This window comes from Pristiophorus japonicus, chromosome 3, assembly GCF_044704955.1.
Source record: "Pristiophorus japonicus isolate sPriJap1 chromosome 3, sPriJap1.hap1, whole genome shotgun sequence".
Lineage (NCBI taxonomy): Eukaryota > Metazoa > Chordata > Chondrichthyes > Pristiophoridae > Pristiophorus > Pristiophorus japonicus.
In genome coordinates, this window is record NC_091979.1 from 78,311,609 (window position 1) to 78,328,117 (window position 16,509).

Genomic DNA, 16,509 nt, shown 5'->3' on the forward strand with positions numbered 1-16,509 from the left:
ATATTCCCGCTTTTTCCCCATACCCCTTGATGACTTTTCTTTCTAGAAATCTATCTATCTCCCTCTTCAATATATTCAGTGACTTGGCCTCCACAGCCTTCTGTGGTAGAGAATTCCACAGGTTCACCATCCTCTAAGTAAAAAAAATTCTCCTCATCTTGGTCCTTCCCATATCCTGAGATTGTGACCCCTTGTTCTAGATTTCCCAGCCAGGGGAATTATCCTCCCCGCATCCAGTCTATCCAACCCAGTCAGAATTTTATACGTATCAATGAGATCCCCTCTCAGTCTTCTAAACTCTAGTGAATACAGGCCTAGTCGGCCCAATCTCTCCTCATACAAAAGTCCTGCCATCCCAGGAATCAGTCTGGTGAACCTTCGCTGCACTCCCTCTATGACAAGTATATCCTTTCTTAGGTAAGGAGACCAAAACTGCACACAATACTCCAGGTGCGGTCTCACCAAAGCCCGATATAATTGTAGTAAGACATCCTTGCTCCTGTACTCAAATCCTCTTGCAATGAAGGCCAATATACCATTTGCCTTCCTAACTGCTTGCTGCACCTGCATGTTTGCTTTCAATGACTGGTGTATAAGGACACCCAGGTCCCTCTGTACATCGACATTTCCCAAGCCATCACCATTTCAATAATACTTTGTCCTGATGTTTTTCCTACCAAAATGGATAACTTTACTTTTATCCATGTTATACTGCAACTGCCATGTGTTTGCCCTATCACTCAACCTATCTAAATCGCCTTGCAGTGTCTTTGCATCCTCCTTACAACTCACAATCCCACCTAGTTTTGTGTCGTCAGCAAACATGGAAATATTACATTTGGTTCCCTTATCCAAATCATTTATATATACTGTGACTAGTTGGGGCCCAAGCACTGATCCCTGTGGTACCCCACTAGTCACTGCTTGCCACCCCAAAAAAGACCCATTTATTCCTACTCTTTGTTTCCTATCAGTTAACCAATTTTCAATCCATGCCAATACATTACCCCCAATCCTATGTGCTTTAGTTTTGCACACTAATCTCTTATGTGGGACTTTATTAAAGGCCTTCTGAAAATCCAAATATACTACATCCAATGGTTCTCCCTTATCTATTTTATCAGTTACATCCACAAAAAACTCCAGTAGCTTTGTCAAACATGATTTTTCATTCATAAATCCATGTTGACTTGTTTAATCCCGTTGATATTATCTAAGTGTGCCGTTATCACATCCTTTATAATAGACTCCAGCGTTTTCCTTGATAATAGACTCCAGCATTTTCCCTACTACTGATGTTAGGCTAACCGGTCTGTCGTTCCTTGTTTTCTCTCTCCCTCCTTTTTTAAATAGTGGGGTTACATTTGCCACCCTCCAATCTCCAGGAACTGTTCCATAATCTATAGAATTTTAGAAGATGACAACCAATGCATCTACTATTTCCATGGCTACCTCTTTTAATACTCTGGGATGCAGATCATCAGGCCCTGGGGATTTATCGGCCTTCAGTTCCATTAGTTTCTCCAGCACTATTTTCTTACTAATAATAATTTCCATTAATTCCTCTTGCTCACTAAACCCTTGGTTCCCGAGCATTTCTGGGATGTTTTGTGTCCTCTTCCGTGAAGACAGAACCGAAGTATTTATTTGATTGTTTTGCCATTTCCTTGTTCCCCATTACAAATTCTCCCGTATCTGTCTGTAAAGGACCTACATTTGTCTTCACGAATCTTTTTCTTTTTACGTACTTGTAGAAACTTTTGCAGTCGGTTTTTATGTTCCTTGCAAGTTTACTCTCATACTCTATTTTTCCCCTCTTAATCAATCTCTTGGTCCTTTTTTGCTGAATTCTAAACTGCACCCAATCCTCAGGCTTGCTACTTTTTCTGGCAACTTTGTATAACTCCTCTTTGCATCGAAAACTGTCCTTAATTTCTTTTGTTAGCCATGATTGTTCCACTTTTCCTTTTGTGTTTTTACGCCAGAAAGGAATGTATAACTGTTGCAATTCATGCATTCATTCCTTAAATATTAGCCACTCCCTATCCACCGTCATGCCTTTTAATGAAACATAGAAACATAGAAAATAGGTGCAGGAGTAGGCCATTCGGCCCTTCTAGCCTGCACCGCCATTCAATAAGTTCATGGCTGAACATGCAACTTCAGTACCCCATTCCTGCTTTCTCGCCATACCCCTTGATCCCCCAAGTAGTAAGGCCTTCATCTAATTCCTTTTTGAATATATTTAGTGAATTGGCCTCAACAACTTTCTGTGGTAGAGAATTCCACAGGTTCACCACTCTCTGGGTGAAGAAGTTTCTCCTCATCTCGGTCCTAAATGGCTTACCCCTTATCCTTAGACTGTTTCCCCTGGTTCTGGACTTCCCCAACATTGGGAACATTCTTCCTGCATCTAACCTGTCTAAACCCATCAGAATTTTAAACGTTTCTATGCGGTCATAAGAACATAAGAATTAGGAACAGGAGTAGGCCATCTAGCCCCTCAAGCCTGCTCCGCCATTCAATAAGATCATGGCTGATCTGCTCGTGGACTCAGCTCCACTTACCCGCCCTCTCCCCGTAACCCTTAATTCCCTTATTAGTTAAAAATTTATCTATCTTTGACTTGAAAACATTCAATGAGCTAGCCTCAACTGCTTCCTTGGGCAGAGAATTCCATAGATTCACAACCCTCTTGGAGAAGAAATTCTTTCTCAACTCAGTTTTAAATTGGCTCCTCCGTATTTTGAGGCTGTGCCCCCTAGTTCTAGTCTCCCTTACCAGTCGAAACAACCTCTCTGCCTCTATCTTGTCTATCCCTTTCATGATTTTAAATGTTTCTATAAGATCACCCCTCATCCTTCTGAACTCCAACAGCAAAGAATGACTGAAAAAGCAATAAAGAAAGGAAAGATAGATTACGAAGGTAAACTTGCGCAAAACATAAAAACAGATAGTAAAAGCTTTTACAGATATATATAACGGAAACGAGTGACTCAAGTCAATGTTGGTCCCTTAGAAGATGAGAAGGGGGATTTAATAATGGGAAATATGGAAGTGGCTGAGACTTTAAACAATTATTTTGCTTCGGTCTTCACAGTGGAAGACACAAAAGCCATGCCAAAAATTGCTGGTCACAGGAATGTGGGAAGGGAGGACCTTGAGACAATCACTATCACTAGGGTGGTAGTGCTGGACAGGCTAATGGGACTCAAGGTAGACAAGTCCCCTGGTCCTGATGAAATGCATCCCAGGGTATTAAATTGATGGCGGAAGTTATATGTAGGTTAAAATCGTCCCATGATTACTGCCGTTCCTTTTTCTCCTGCCTCCATTATTCCCCTGATTATTGTTTGCCCCACCATGAAGTTATTATTTGGGGGCCTATAAACTACGCCCACCAGTGACTTTTTCCCCTTACTATCTCTAATCTCCACCCACAATGATTCAACATTTTGTTCATTAGAGCCAATATCGTCTCTCACAACTGCTCAGATATCATCCTTCATTAACAGAGCTACCCCACCTCCCTTCCCCTCTTGTCTATCTTTCCGAATTGTCAGATACCCCTGCATGTTTAATTTCCAGTCTTGGCCATCCTGCAACCACGTTTCAGTAATGGCCACCAAATCATACCCATTTGAAATGGATGTATCAGTCGTGCCGGTCCTAATCTGCTGGCAGAGAGTGGAGCAGCCTCCATTTGGGGATTAATTGGGTCCTTCCTGGATTGAAGATTTAAAAAGTTGAAGATAACTTCAACTTGAAAGTGAGCCTTTTGGTGTCAATTTTAAGGTAATGAATCACCTCAGTGATTATTTGTCTATGTCTGGGCAATGTCTGATGCCTTTCCTGCAGCCTCCACAGAATTGCCTCCAGCTGTCAGCTGGTGAGAATTACATGAACCCTTGTAAGGGCGAACTGGATGAAATTCCCTGGATATTCCAGGAATTCCCCCTTTGACATAGTGTGGGAGAGCTGACGATTCTCCCCCATTGAAATGTAAGACAGGATTTCAAACGGGAAGGAATCTGATGAAAACAAATCCTTGCCCCAAATTCTAGTCCCTGTCTGCATATCTATCCTCTCTCCATTATTGGGCCGAAACGGAACTTTGGGCCCTATGGATCAACTTTGACCAAAAAATCAATTTCTGTGCACTTTTCTGTACTAAACTGTTATCAGTTATTTTTCCTCTTTCCTTCCTTGGCAGAGAACAGCAGGGTTTCCATTGACTGGACAGTTCAGGAAATTGAGGAAGAATGCAATGTGAATCCTGCAATAGGAAACATTCTGCCTTTTACGCTTCCTTATTATGTCACCCCTGAATGGAGTGATGAATTAGTAAGTAAAATATAAAATGTGTTGGAAATTTGAATTATTTATATTTAATGAGAATCAATTCAAGTTTCAAATATATGCAATAATTAATTTTTATATTCATCATTTAGTTAAAACAACAACAAAGCAGTTCTGCTAATGCATTTATATTGACTATATAGGTGAACAAAGTATTTCTCATAACAAATATCTTGTTTATTGACAGTAGTGTAGAGGATAATTGCAACATGTAGTATAAAATCAGCAGTTCATATGTTTTATAGTTAGTCTATATTGGTTTGGGTAGGATACAGTAAGCAAATGTCCAGTAAATAAAAGGCAAGACAAATGGTGAGAAACAGTGGAATTGGGTTCAAGATGACAAGACAGAAATAGATGGAGAAGGTCATTTGGCCCACTGAAACTCATTCATCCAGAAAAACCCTGTGCCCATTTTCTAAGCGGGAGTGGGGGCGGGGGCAGAAACAAGGGCAAAAAGGATAATTTTTGGAGTGCTGCATTTGTCATTATATTACTGTCACTATTTGTTCTGTATGTTGCTGTTGCTTGGATATTTTTTGTCTAGTGTAAGCATATATATATTAACCTACAGGATGTTCTATATTTAAATATAAATTAAAGATTGACATTTGACAAATATTCTGGATAAATAGAGATATTTTATGTTCTCAGTATCTAATACAATTTTTTAATTTTAAGGACTTATTTGCTCACAATAAAAAAAGCACGCACAATTTCTTGCAGCTTAATGTCTCAGTATCATAGCTGGAATAATCCCAAAACATCATTGCTGACAGGGTTCAGTTTAGAATTACCCAGTATAACAATATAAAATCTCCATTAGAAATGGAACAGGATTTCAAACTAGCACACCATGTCTAATTAATAAACATTTCAATTTTTTAGGCTGCTGCTGCACTTGGACCTGTGTCTGTCAAACCTTCAGAAGTAGTAATCAATCAACTAGTACCATTCTTCAATCTAAAGGTTATGTATTTTAAGTTACAGTTCTTATTCTATGATTCTATGATGTATAGGCCGGAATTTTTATCTTGGAGTCGGGTTGGGTGTGTGCGGGCCACGTAGTGGGTTGAGAATGCGATGTTCTGCTCAGCGCATTCTTCAGGGCAACTTTAACTTAATGGCGTCACTTAAAGCAGTCATGCGCATTTCCCGGCCCGAATAAATGGAAAGGCTCTGATGACGTCATCGATGACTCGTTTCCAGTGCTGATATTTAAAGCAGCTTTGCACGCAACTCATTTGAAGGTTGCTAGTGTGGAAGGTGAAATAGAAAGGTCTGAGTACTGTTCCAAACTGTAAATGATTGGTACTCAAAGGCAGAGGCCTGAACCCCGATTTTCTGCTGGTGGAGATGTGGCTCTCTTTATAACATTCCTCGGCCTCAGTACTTAGCGTCCTCAAGGGTGTCATGAACCACGTCTTCAGTGGATAGCCATTGGAAAACTGCAAATGTTCGTCCCTATTTAAAAAAGGGGAGGCAGACAAAAAGCAGGAAACTATAGACCAGTTAGCCTAACATCTGTGGTTGGGAAAATGTTGAAGTCCATTATTAAAGAAGCAGTAACAGGACATTTGGATAAGCAAAATTCAGTCAGACAGAGTCAGCATGGATTTATGAAGGGGAAGTCATGTTTGACAAATTTGCTGGAGTTCTTTGAGGATGTAACGAACTTTCAGAAGGCATTTGACAAAGTGCCACATAAAAGGTTACTGCACAAGATAACAGTTCATGGGGTTGGGGGTAATATATTAGCATGGATAGAGGATTGGCTAACTAATAGAAAACAGAGAGTCGGGATAAATGGTTCATTCTCTGGTTGGCAAACAGTAACTAGTGGGGTGCCGCAGGATTAGTGCTGGGACCCCAACTATTTACAATCTATACTAACGACTTGGAAGAAGGGACTGAGTGTAATGTAGCCAAGTTTGCTGATGATACAAAGATGGGAGGAAAAGCAATGTGTGAGGAGGACACAACAAATCTGCAAAAGGACATAGACAGGCTAAGTGAGTGGGCAAAAATTTGGCAGATGGAGTATAATGTTGGGAAGTGTGAGGTCATGCACTTTGGCAGAAAAAAAATCAAAGAGCAAGTTATTATTTAAATAGAGAAAGGTTGCAAAGTGCCGCAGTACTGCGGGACCTGGGGATACTTGTGCATGAAACACAAAAGGATAGTATGCAGGTACAGCAAGTGATCAGGAAGGCCAATGGTATCTTGGCCTTTATTGCAAAGGGGATGGAGTATAACAGCAGGGAAGTCTTGCTACAGCTATACAAGGTATTGGTGAGGTCACACCTGGAATACTGCGTGCAGTTTTGGTTTTCATTTTTACGAAAGGATAAGCTTGCTTTGGGGGCAGTTCAGAGAAGATTCACTAGGTTGATTCCGGGGATGAGGGGGTTGACTTATGAGGAAAGGTTGAGTAGGTTGGGCCTCTACTCATTGGAATTCAGAAGAATGAGAGGTGATCTTATCGAAACACATAAGATTATGAGGGGGCTTGCCAAGGTGGATACAGAGAGGATGTTTCCACTGATGGGGGAGACTCGAACTAGAGGGCATGATCTTAGAATAAGGGGATGCCCATTTAAAACAGAGATGAGGAGGAATTTCTTCTGTGGAATCTGTGGAATTTGCTGCCTTGGAGAGCTGTGGAAGCTGGGACATTGAATATATTTAAGACAGAAATAGACAGTTTCTTGCGTGATAAGGGGTTATGGGGAGCAGGCGGGGAAGTGGAGCTGAGTCCATGATTAGATCAGCCAAGACCTTATTGAATGACGGAGCAGGCTCGAGGGGCCATATGGCCTACTCCTGTTCCTATTTCTTATGTTGTTATGTTCTTATGCCTCCAAGCAGCCAGCCGGTAATTTGTTTGGACATCCCAAGAGTTGATGGAGGGTGGAATGGTGCAGCTCGAAAGAGTCATGACAGCTGCCGGGGGATCATGCATGATGATCTTTTTATCAGACGAGCTGCACCTTGAGGGAGTTGAAGCCCTTACGATTGACAAACACTCCTGGGTGATGAGGGATTGCCTTCATGGCCGCATGTCTGCAGTCGATGATGTCCTACACCTGTGGGAACTCAGTCAGAGCTGCAAAGGCCAGTGCCCACTCAGTAACATTGGCCTCATCAGTGGCAAAGTTGACATAATTGGCTGACTTGTGAAACATGGCATCGGTCACCTGAGTGATGCATCTGTGGTCGGTTGACTACGAGATCCCATAAATGTCTGCTGCAGATCCCTGGAAGAAGCCTGAGACAAAGTAGTTGAGGGCGGTGGTGACTTTGACAGCCACTGGTAAGGAATGTCCACCAGGACCTCTGGGCAGCAGGTCTTGTTCCAGCAAACTATAAATGCCTGTGATGACCTGTCACAATAGCCTGAGCCTCCTGAAGCACTGCTGCTCAGTCATGTTGAGGAACTGCCTGTATACCTTGTGTTTGGAGTTATCGCCTCCAGCACTCTGCAGCCCTGTGGCGCCCCCCTCTCTCCTGTGGAGCATGTGGTCATTGAGGAGAAGGCTGCTGCTACTGGTGTGGCTACTGCTGTTGGGCCTCATCTTGGTCCAATTCTGAGGGCCAAGGTGAGGCAGTACCCATGATGATGTAGTAGATGACAGGTTAAGTGGAGATCAGAGGGCTAATCCCTCAATGTTCTGATACTGAGGAGCAAAGTGGTGAGAGTGGCTTCCGAGGCTTCAGAAATGACCTGCAATCTGCTGCCACCTAAATCTGTGGGCAAAATGTAGTTAGCAAGAGCCTTTCCATGAGACAAATAATGAGGTGTAAAGTTGGAGTATTTATGTGCTTTTCCCAGCTCTCAATGAATGGACTCGCCAATGGCCATTGGGCTTTTGCCTCCCCTTCACAAGCAAGGTACCCGAGCTGCATGAACCCCGTGCTCCTGCAATAAAATTCAAAAGCTGGTGTTAAAAACCCTTTTATGCGTCTCTCAACAAGTAGCTAATGACTTGAATGAGGTCGCCGCCTCTCCCGATTGGGTCTGTGTCGCGCCTTCAAAGCCGCCTGAGTTAAATGTGCGAGGTGGCGGGATGACAGTGAGTTTCCGATGTGCTCGCAATTTCCGGAATTTTACTGCCGACCCAACCCCAAACCCGCACACTCGGCAATGGGAAAATTCCGGCCATAGTGTCTGATTTATGTTTTTAATTCATTTGAAATAGTGTTAAAATAATATGTGAAACAAAAATACCTGAAAATATCCATTTTGGTGGGTTTCATTTCTTCTGTTAATGTGATCATTTATTTTTAGGCCTCTTCTTTAATGTAACATTTTACTTTATGTAATTTATAAATTTTACAGATTTTTCAACGTTACAGACAAATGGAATACGATCTGTACTCCACCCAAAATCGTTCGGCCAATTATTTTCCATTAATATTGTCACGGCCCCTCAGATCAGGAGCAGAGGTAATTAATATTATCTAATTTAGCATACTATTTGGACGATAATGGCGGCGAGGCGGTAAATTTTGCGCTGGGAAATGGTTTGCGTCTGCATCCACAAAATTCAGCAGCTAGGCCCTGAGTGTGGAGCAGAGCACTAAGGGAGACATTCCTCGTCTCTCTTCGGGCACTAGGCTGGCTGAGCAACTAAAAATCCATTGCTAAAGAGCCGGCCTCAGAACGCCCGAAAAGAGGCTTCCATGGAAACAAACATTGCCAAAAAAAATCACAAAAAATATTCCCAATACCTTGCTCACCCAACCATAAAGACAAATAAACACACTTACCTCATGTAGTCATTTCTTCCCTCACCGCCGCCGGAACAGGTCAGAACATTCGCTTTCCCAGGTGGTCCCACTACGGCGCACTACGGGGTGCTATATTGTCAGCGCAAAACGCAAATCATAGCGCTGTTGAAACCGGGGGCGTTGCACACCGGCTCGCGCTCCCGGGCGGGGTGCTGGACTCTGGCCGCCTGGCTGGAACTCATTTACATACCAGTTACCGCCCCTCTGGGGCACTAATAGAGGCGCAAGCTGATTCATTAATTGTCTCACACAATGTACTGTAATGTAACTGATGACCATGTCATCTCAGGGGTGGCGCTCCTCCATGTTTGGACTCGCAAAAAGAGGGTTGAAGTGCAAGCCTTAAGGTCTGCCCTGCAACTTGGTAAACTAGAGTAATTGAATGGCAGCCTTCCTGCATTCATTGTCGTCTTGCGATGCCCTGATGACAGGATCCATTATACAATGCAGTCAGATGTGGATGGGAAGATATTCCTGATGAAGCAGATGACCTGAGGGACAGATGTGTGTTACGCGCACGCACCACACATGATGTTAAAATGACACACGCACAAACAGAGGGTCAACAATGTGAATGTATTTACAAGTGCACAATGACAAACATTACATAATATTAATGATATTATTCATACATTTACACGAGGAAGCAACACCCGCCCCTCTACCCGGCACTACCACCTTACTTTCCCTGCCCCGCCCCCGCTCCCCGCCTTTCACCTATGCTCAATTTCCTCTTTCTCCCCATGTCTACACGACAGAGTGACCCTCCCCTGCTCCACACTGCCTCTGGTTGAGGAAGTTGTGCAGGAGGGCAGCGGGATGTGTGCACACGTGTGCATATTGGTGAGAACGTAGGGCACAGATCCGAAGGCGCCGGGATCTCTTGCTTCTCCGCATCTGTCTGCCTTGAGGGTGTGGGGTCGGGGCTTGCAGCATGCATGCAGAAGCTATCTCCTGCCTTATGGCCTCAATGTTTCTGTTGTACGCACCAACACTGTGAGGAGGCACTCCATCTTTTGAACGTGTTGCTGGGTAAACGTGGCGGTGCTGCCAGCTATCCCAGCCATGGTCTGCAGCATCTCGCAACCTACCTCCACGCCGGTGGTTGATAGCTGCACCATCTGGTTCATTAGAGTGAGCCGTGCTGCATCCGCAGGTGGTTGATCAATGCTGCTGGGTAGTGGGGCCTTGCTTCCCTTTGAGTCACAGCCTCTGTGCTTGCTTGAGCTTGCTTGAGTTTAGTCTGTTGGAAATCCCAGGAAATCTGAGAAAAGATTCAGCGGACACTTGGCTGACTTGGCAGGAGGCTGATGTCAGCTGCTTTCGGCTCCTCCAGGTAAAGGGGTACAAATATGTGCCCTTCTCTCTCCTCTCTCTCCTCTTCTTCCTGGCCCTGGGTGGCGGAGGTGGGAAGCGGTGGACATGAATGATGTGGGCTCGGGTGCAGGAAAGATCTGATGTCATCGGGTGTGCAGAACGTTGGGGTGCGAGATACTGGGGTGTGATGGCATCTGTGAAGGCCAGAGGTCGATGGTCTCTCCAGATCCGTGGTGTCCGACTCAGCATCTGCAAGTAGAGGACAAAATTTCAGTCTGTAGAGGGGGTGGTGGTGATGAAAGTGAGATGTGAGTCGTTCCATCTCACATGTCAGCAAGGAATTCCATCTCTACATGTCCACACCAATATTGGGCAACAAAGTGTGCGTTCAACTGCGAGTGCCTTAACATTGCAAGTACTTTCACGCCATGAGCGTCGCTGACACCAGAGATGGGTGTAGCCTTACCCTGTGGCAGCAGCGCATCTGCAGAAACTTTCGTAGTTAGCATGATTCAATCAAACAGAGTCACCATAGTTTTATGAAAGGGAAATCATGTTTGACAAATTTGCTGGAGTTCTTTGAGGATGTAATGAACAAGGTGGATAAGGGGGAACCAGTGGATGTGGCGTATTTGGATTTCCAGAAGGCACTCAATAAGGTGGTTACTGCACAAGATAAAAGCTCATGGGGTTGGGGGTAATATATGAGCATGGATAGAGAATTGGCAAACCAACAGAAAACAGAGAGTTGGGATGAATGTGTAATTTTCCGGCTGGCAAACAGTGACTAGTGGGGTGCCGCAGGGATCGGTGCTGTGTCCTCAACTATTTACAATCTATATTAATGACTTGGATGAAGGGACCAAGTGTAATGTAGCCAAGTTTGCTGATGATACAAAGATACGTGGGAAAACAAATGTGAGGAGGACACAAATAATCTGCAAAGGGATATAGACAGGCTAAGTGAGTGGCCAAAAATTTGGCAGATGGAGTATAATGTGGGAAAATGTGAGGTTATCCACTTTGGCAGAACCAATAGAAAAGCAAATTATAATTTAAAAGGAGAAAAATTGCAAAATGCTGCAGTACAGAGGGACCTGGGGATCCTTGTGCTTGAAACACAAAAGGTTAGTATGCAGGTACAGCAAGTAATCAGGAAGTCAAATGTAATGTTGGCCTTTATTGCAAGGGGGATAGAGTATAAAAGCAGAGAAGTCCTGCTACAACTGTACAGGGTATTGGTAAGGCCACACCTGGAGTACTGCATGCAGTTTTAGTCTCTGTATTGAAGGAAGGATATACTTGCATTGGAGGCTGTTCAGAGAAGTTTCACTCGGTTGATTCCAGAGATGAGGGGGTTGACTTATGAAGATAGGTTGAGTAGGTTGGGCCTGTACACATTGGAGTTCAGAAGAATGAGAGGTGATCTTATTGAAACATATAAGATAATGAGGGGGCTCGACAAGGTGGATGCAGAGAGGATATTTCCACTCATAGGGGAAACTAAAACTAGGGGATATAGGGCTAGAACCTCCACTTTTTTTGCCTGCTTAACGGCCACTTAACACCCACTTAACGCCCATTTAACCGCTGAAATGACGTATAACGCCCAGATATCGCCCATTTTGGCACAAAATGGAAACTGACAGGCTTTTTTAGGAGACTTATCGCTGAGCGTTCTTTTCCCATGTGATTAACGGCAAGAAAAAATATTACCGCCCGCCCACTTTTTTTGGGTGGAATCAGCGGAATGGGTAATTTCAACGCCAATATTATCGCCCAGCATTACTTTCCTCATGGACTTAACACCAAGATTCAATAATAACTCCCGGCGACTGTTATTTGTCGTAAAAAGCATATTTACCCAAGCTAGCGACCATGGAGATCGTCCACCGTCAATTTCACCACCTCGCACATACATGGCCCAGCATATCACCCGCTCAAAAAACCGCCCACAAAAAGTGGAACTAACTGGGACGGACGCCAGCAGTGTGGCTGGCATTCGTTAAATCCCACCCTTACGTGAGGAGCTGATATCGGAAAGATTTGACTGATGTGAGTGACAACGCTGATACACTGCTATGTGTGTGCAGCTCAGACATCAATGGTGCCCATCAACTTGGTGCCAGTTAAAGTTTACGTTGATTGATGTTAAATTGTATGTAACCCTTTCATGGTAAGGAATCACCAGTGTAACGGTCCAGCTATCTGAGACAATGCGCAACAAAGTTATGTTCAATAACAGAAGTTTAATACCAACATTGCTCCGAAATCATAAGTATCACAGCCAATAACACCCAACACCCGCTTTTTCCACCATTGACGTAAATCGCATGTTTAACATGTCCAGCAACACAGAATACAAAGGCAAAGCAAGAACGTGGTCCCCAACCCTCATACATTGCAACAAATTGGATACACCCAGATGTCTGATATAACATAGCCATCACCTGCGCACATGCACCTCACTTTCCTTCCCCCCTCTTCTCCCCACCTCTATCCCTTCCCCTCCTCGCTCCACGTCACCTGGCCGAGGAGCCCCTCAGGCGGTGCCTCATTGGGGGGATGAAGGCAGATGCGTTGGTTGAACGGGTATGGGAGCAGGGGGTGCCGAGGGGGCAACATTCTCTGATGAAGAAACAGGATCTTGGTCCTTGCTCGCATCTGCCATTCGCAGTGGTGGTGCGGGGCTAGGGGTGGAGTGCCACACTCTGGGACCACTGGGAGGGCTGTGGCAGCAGTCTTCCTGGCTATCGCATCCAGGGACTCCGCCATGCGCGGAATGTACTCGGACATGGTGGCCAGGTGAGCTTCGGTGAGCTGGTCACCAATGTCTACAGTCCTCCTGGACAACTGAACCATCTCTCCACTGTCATGTCGTGCTTGTGGAACAGACCTGCCACATCCAGGAGGCCTCCGCGGGGTCAGCGCCATTCTGGAGACAAATGGGGTGCCCTGTGGAGTGGTGCTTGGGGCTGGCACCTTCAGAGTTGAGGCGGGAATGACCGGAGGACCAATAGATGGCCTTGGGGTGGAATGGGTTCGGAAGCGTGGCAATGCAGGTTCTTCAAAGTCCGCGCTCTCATCCGTCGAAAACAGACCCAGCGGATTGATGGGCGACAATCAGGACTCATCAGCATCAGATGTAATAGGATCATCCGCCAACTCCTGCCCCGCACCCCCACCTTCTGGCCTCTGTGGCCTTGTCCAGGGCCGTGCTGCTGGCTGAGCTGCAAGACTCAAATTAGGTTGTTAGAGGAGAAGGGGGTGCTAGGGTGACAAGGTGAGTCCAGCGCTACACACAGCATATGCACGACAAAAGCACCACCGCTCTCAAAATCATCGCAGACATCACATTTCATGACTTTCAACAAGCTGTGGATTGCAATGATTTTCATTAGGCCAGCATTATTTCTATGACACATTTAGAAATCATAGAAACATAGAAACATAGAAATTAGGTGCAGGAGCAGGCCATTCGTCCCTTCGAGCCTGCACCGCCATTCAATAAGATCATGGCTGATCATTCAACCTCAGTACCCCTTTCCTGCTTTCTCTCCGTACCCTTTGATCCCTTTGGCTGTACGGGCCATATCTAACTCCCTTTGGAATACATCTAACGAACTGGCCTCAACAACTTTCTGCGGTAGAGAATTCCACAGGTTAACCACTCTCTGAGTGAAGAAGTTTCTCCTCATCTCGGTCCTAAATGGCTTACCCCTTATTCTTAGACTGTCGGATATGAGTTGGTGTAGCTTTATTCACGTTGCATCACTCCAGGATCTGCAGATGCGTTCATGGCTGTCCAGGGGTGCTTCCCCATGCCAGTGATGTCGCTGGTGGCCCCCCCACCCATTCGCCTCTGCATGGACCTCATCGTCGATAGCTTCCTCTGTAAAAGGTGACAGAACGACATGGCATGAGATCATTGCGTGATATCATTGCTAGGTACTGTCACAGACACTGATACAACACATAACAGACAGATGTAATCATGATTATTATGATTATTATCATTCTTTACCTAAAGACGTACACCGTGACCGCAGGTTTTGAGTAAAACATTCCCGGTAAAAGTTCAAGACCTCACATCTGCTGATAGTCACTCATGACTGTTACAAATCAAATTATATAAATACATAAGTATGTGTAAATCAATGTAATACTTACTCTTGTGGATCCCACAAGGTGGTTCCATCGTTTGCGGCATTGGTTGCCCTCACGCACCTCGTTGGTCGCCGACGAGACCACCTCTGCTATCTCGGCCCATATCCTCTGGTAGGCCTTTGGGTTGGGCTTCCTACGCCCTCCCTGTGTCAAATCACCCCAGTGTGACTCGACCTCCTGCAGGGGAGAGACATTTGCCTCATCCGAGAACCTCCTGGCTCTTTTGCGGCCTCCAATGTGCTCCTCTCCCACCTCACTGCTCTCTCCAGCCTCAGTCTTCACAGTGTGCTGTGATGCCTCCTCCTCTCCCTCCATTATAGAGCAAATTCGGTCAAATATGTGGCTGTTTACCAGCTACTTTTTGTTTGCCTACTTGCTGTGAAGCTTTAAAGTCTCCCTCCTTCCTCCCAAAGCAGCCACACCACACCCAGCCACACCTTCAGTCCCTCTGAGCTCCCCCTCTCTCTGTCTCCTCTTCTGCGCATTTCATGGTGACCCTTGACCTCCAGAATCGCGGGAATCGAGCGTTGCCATGCCGTTGCTAAGGACGGCCACACTTTACAGCAGAAGGTCAGAAAAATTTAACGTTACCGCCCATTTGATATCGCTCACGGTAACGCCCATTTTCAAAAATGTAAACTAGATGCTTTGAGAATGGGCAAGAAGCCGGCGATCTGAAAACCCTTTTTTACCGCCCACACCGGAAATAACGCCCATTTTTGGGCGAGAAGCTCAAAAGTGGAGGTTCTAGCCCATAGTCTTAGAATAAGGGGCCGCCCATTTAAAACTGAGATGAGGAGAAATTTCTTCTCTCAGAGGGTTCTCAATCTATGGAATTCTCTGCCCCAGAGAGCTGTGGAGGCTGGATCATTGAATATATTTAAGGCGGAGATCGATAGATTTTGAGCGATAAGGGAATAAAGGGTTATGGCGAGCGGGCAAGGAAGTGGAGCTGAGTCCATGATCAGATCAGCCCATGATGTTATTGAATAGCGGAACAGGCTCAAAGGGCCAAATGGCCTACTCCTGCTCCTATTTCTTATGTTCTTATGAATGCGGTGATGACCCACCAATGCCAACGCACACTCCTCCAGTCTGGTGAATTGGACCACATCTTCTGGGTTCCCTCCGGTCGCACTCAGGCTTGCTTGTTTGGCTGCTTGTTTTCTCTGCAGAAAGAAACATTGCAGCCTTTACCCCCTTTGCTCATGCTGCCCACACACACACTCCCACACACACACACACACACACATCTCGCGCACAACCTTTTTGGCCTTGGACAGGAGGAGCCGAATAAATTTGTGCTCACTTTAACTGCCGCCACCAAATCATTCCACTGTTTACAGCATTAGTCCCCATCCCGCTCCACATTGCCCATTGCACTGACTACCTGACCTATGCCCATCCAAAGACGTCAGTATTGGGCTGGTGGAGACTTGCCACGCCCGTCCCGGGTGGGTTCTCTGTACCTGCGCTCCACCTCTATCACTAGCTCCTCCAACTTCTGCTTATTGAACCACGGAGCTCTGGGCCTGGTTTTGCCAATCTTCATTGAAAATTTCTGCCCACTCATCCTCTATAATGAGAGGAATGGCTGTTCAAGAGTCTGGGTATAAATTTGTCACACTGCCCCCTCTGCAACTCAGACTGGCCCCTCTCCAATGCCACCTCTGTTCTCTAATCTCCAACTCTTTCCTCTCTCGCCTCTCTCTCCTCTCTTTTTCGTCTCTCTCCTCTCTCTCCCCTCTCTTCTCTGTCTCCGCTCCTCTCTCTCTTTCCTCTCTCTCCTCTCGTATCTCTCCTCTCGTCTCAGTCTCGTCTCTCTCGCCTCTTCTCTGTCTCCTCTTTCTCCTCTCTCTCTTTCCTCTCTCTCCT

The 16,509-nt window shown here is 45.4% G+C and overlaps 1 protein-coding gene across 4 annotated transcripts in view; it reads left to right on the top strand.

The window, feature by feature from the left end:
* cfap221 (cilia and flagella associated protein 221) overlaps positions 1 to 16,509 on the top strand; it is a 431,960-nt gene that overhangs the window by 339,828 nt on the left and 75,623 nt on the right. For all 4 annotated transcript variants that reach the window (XM_070874512.1, XM_070874515.1, XM_070874508.1 and 1 more), the window contains exons 16-18: positions 4,214 to 4,344; positions 5,248 to 5,328; positions 8,699 to 8,806. In XM_070874512.1, coding sequence (XP_070730613.1) covers positions 4,214 to 4,344; positions 5,248 to 5,328; positions 8,699 to 8,806 — 320 coding nt within the window. The remainder of the gene's footprint in view (positions 1 to 4,213; positions 4,345 to 5,247; positions 5,329 to 8,698; positions 8,807 to 16,509) is intronic.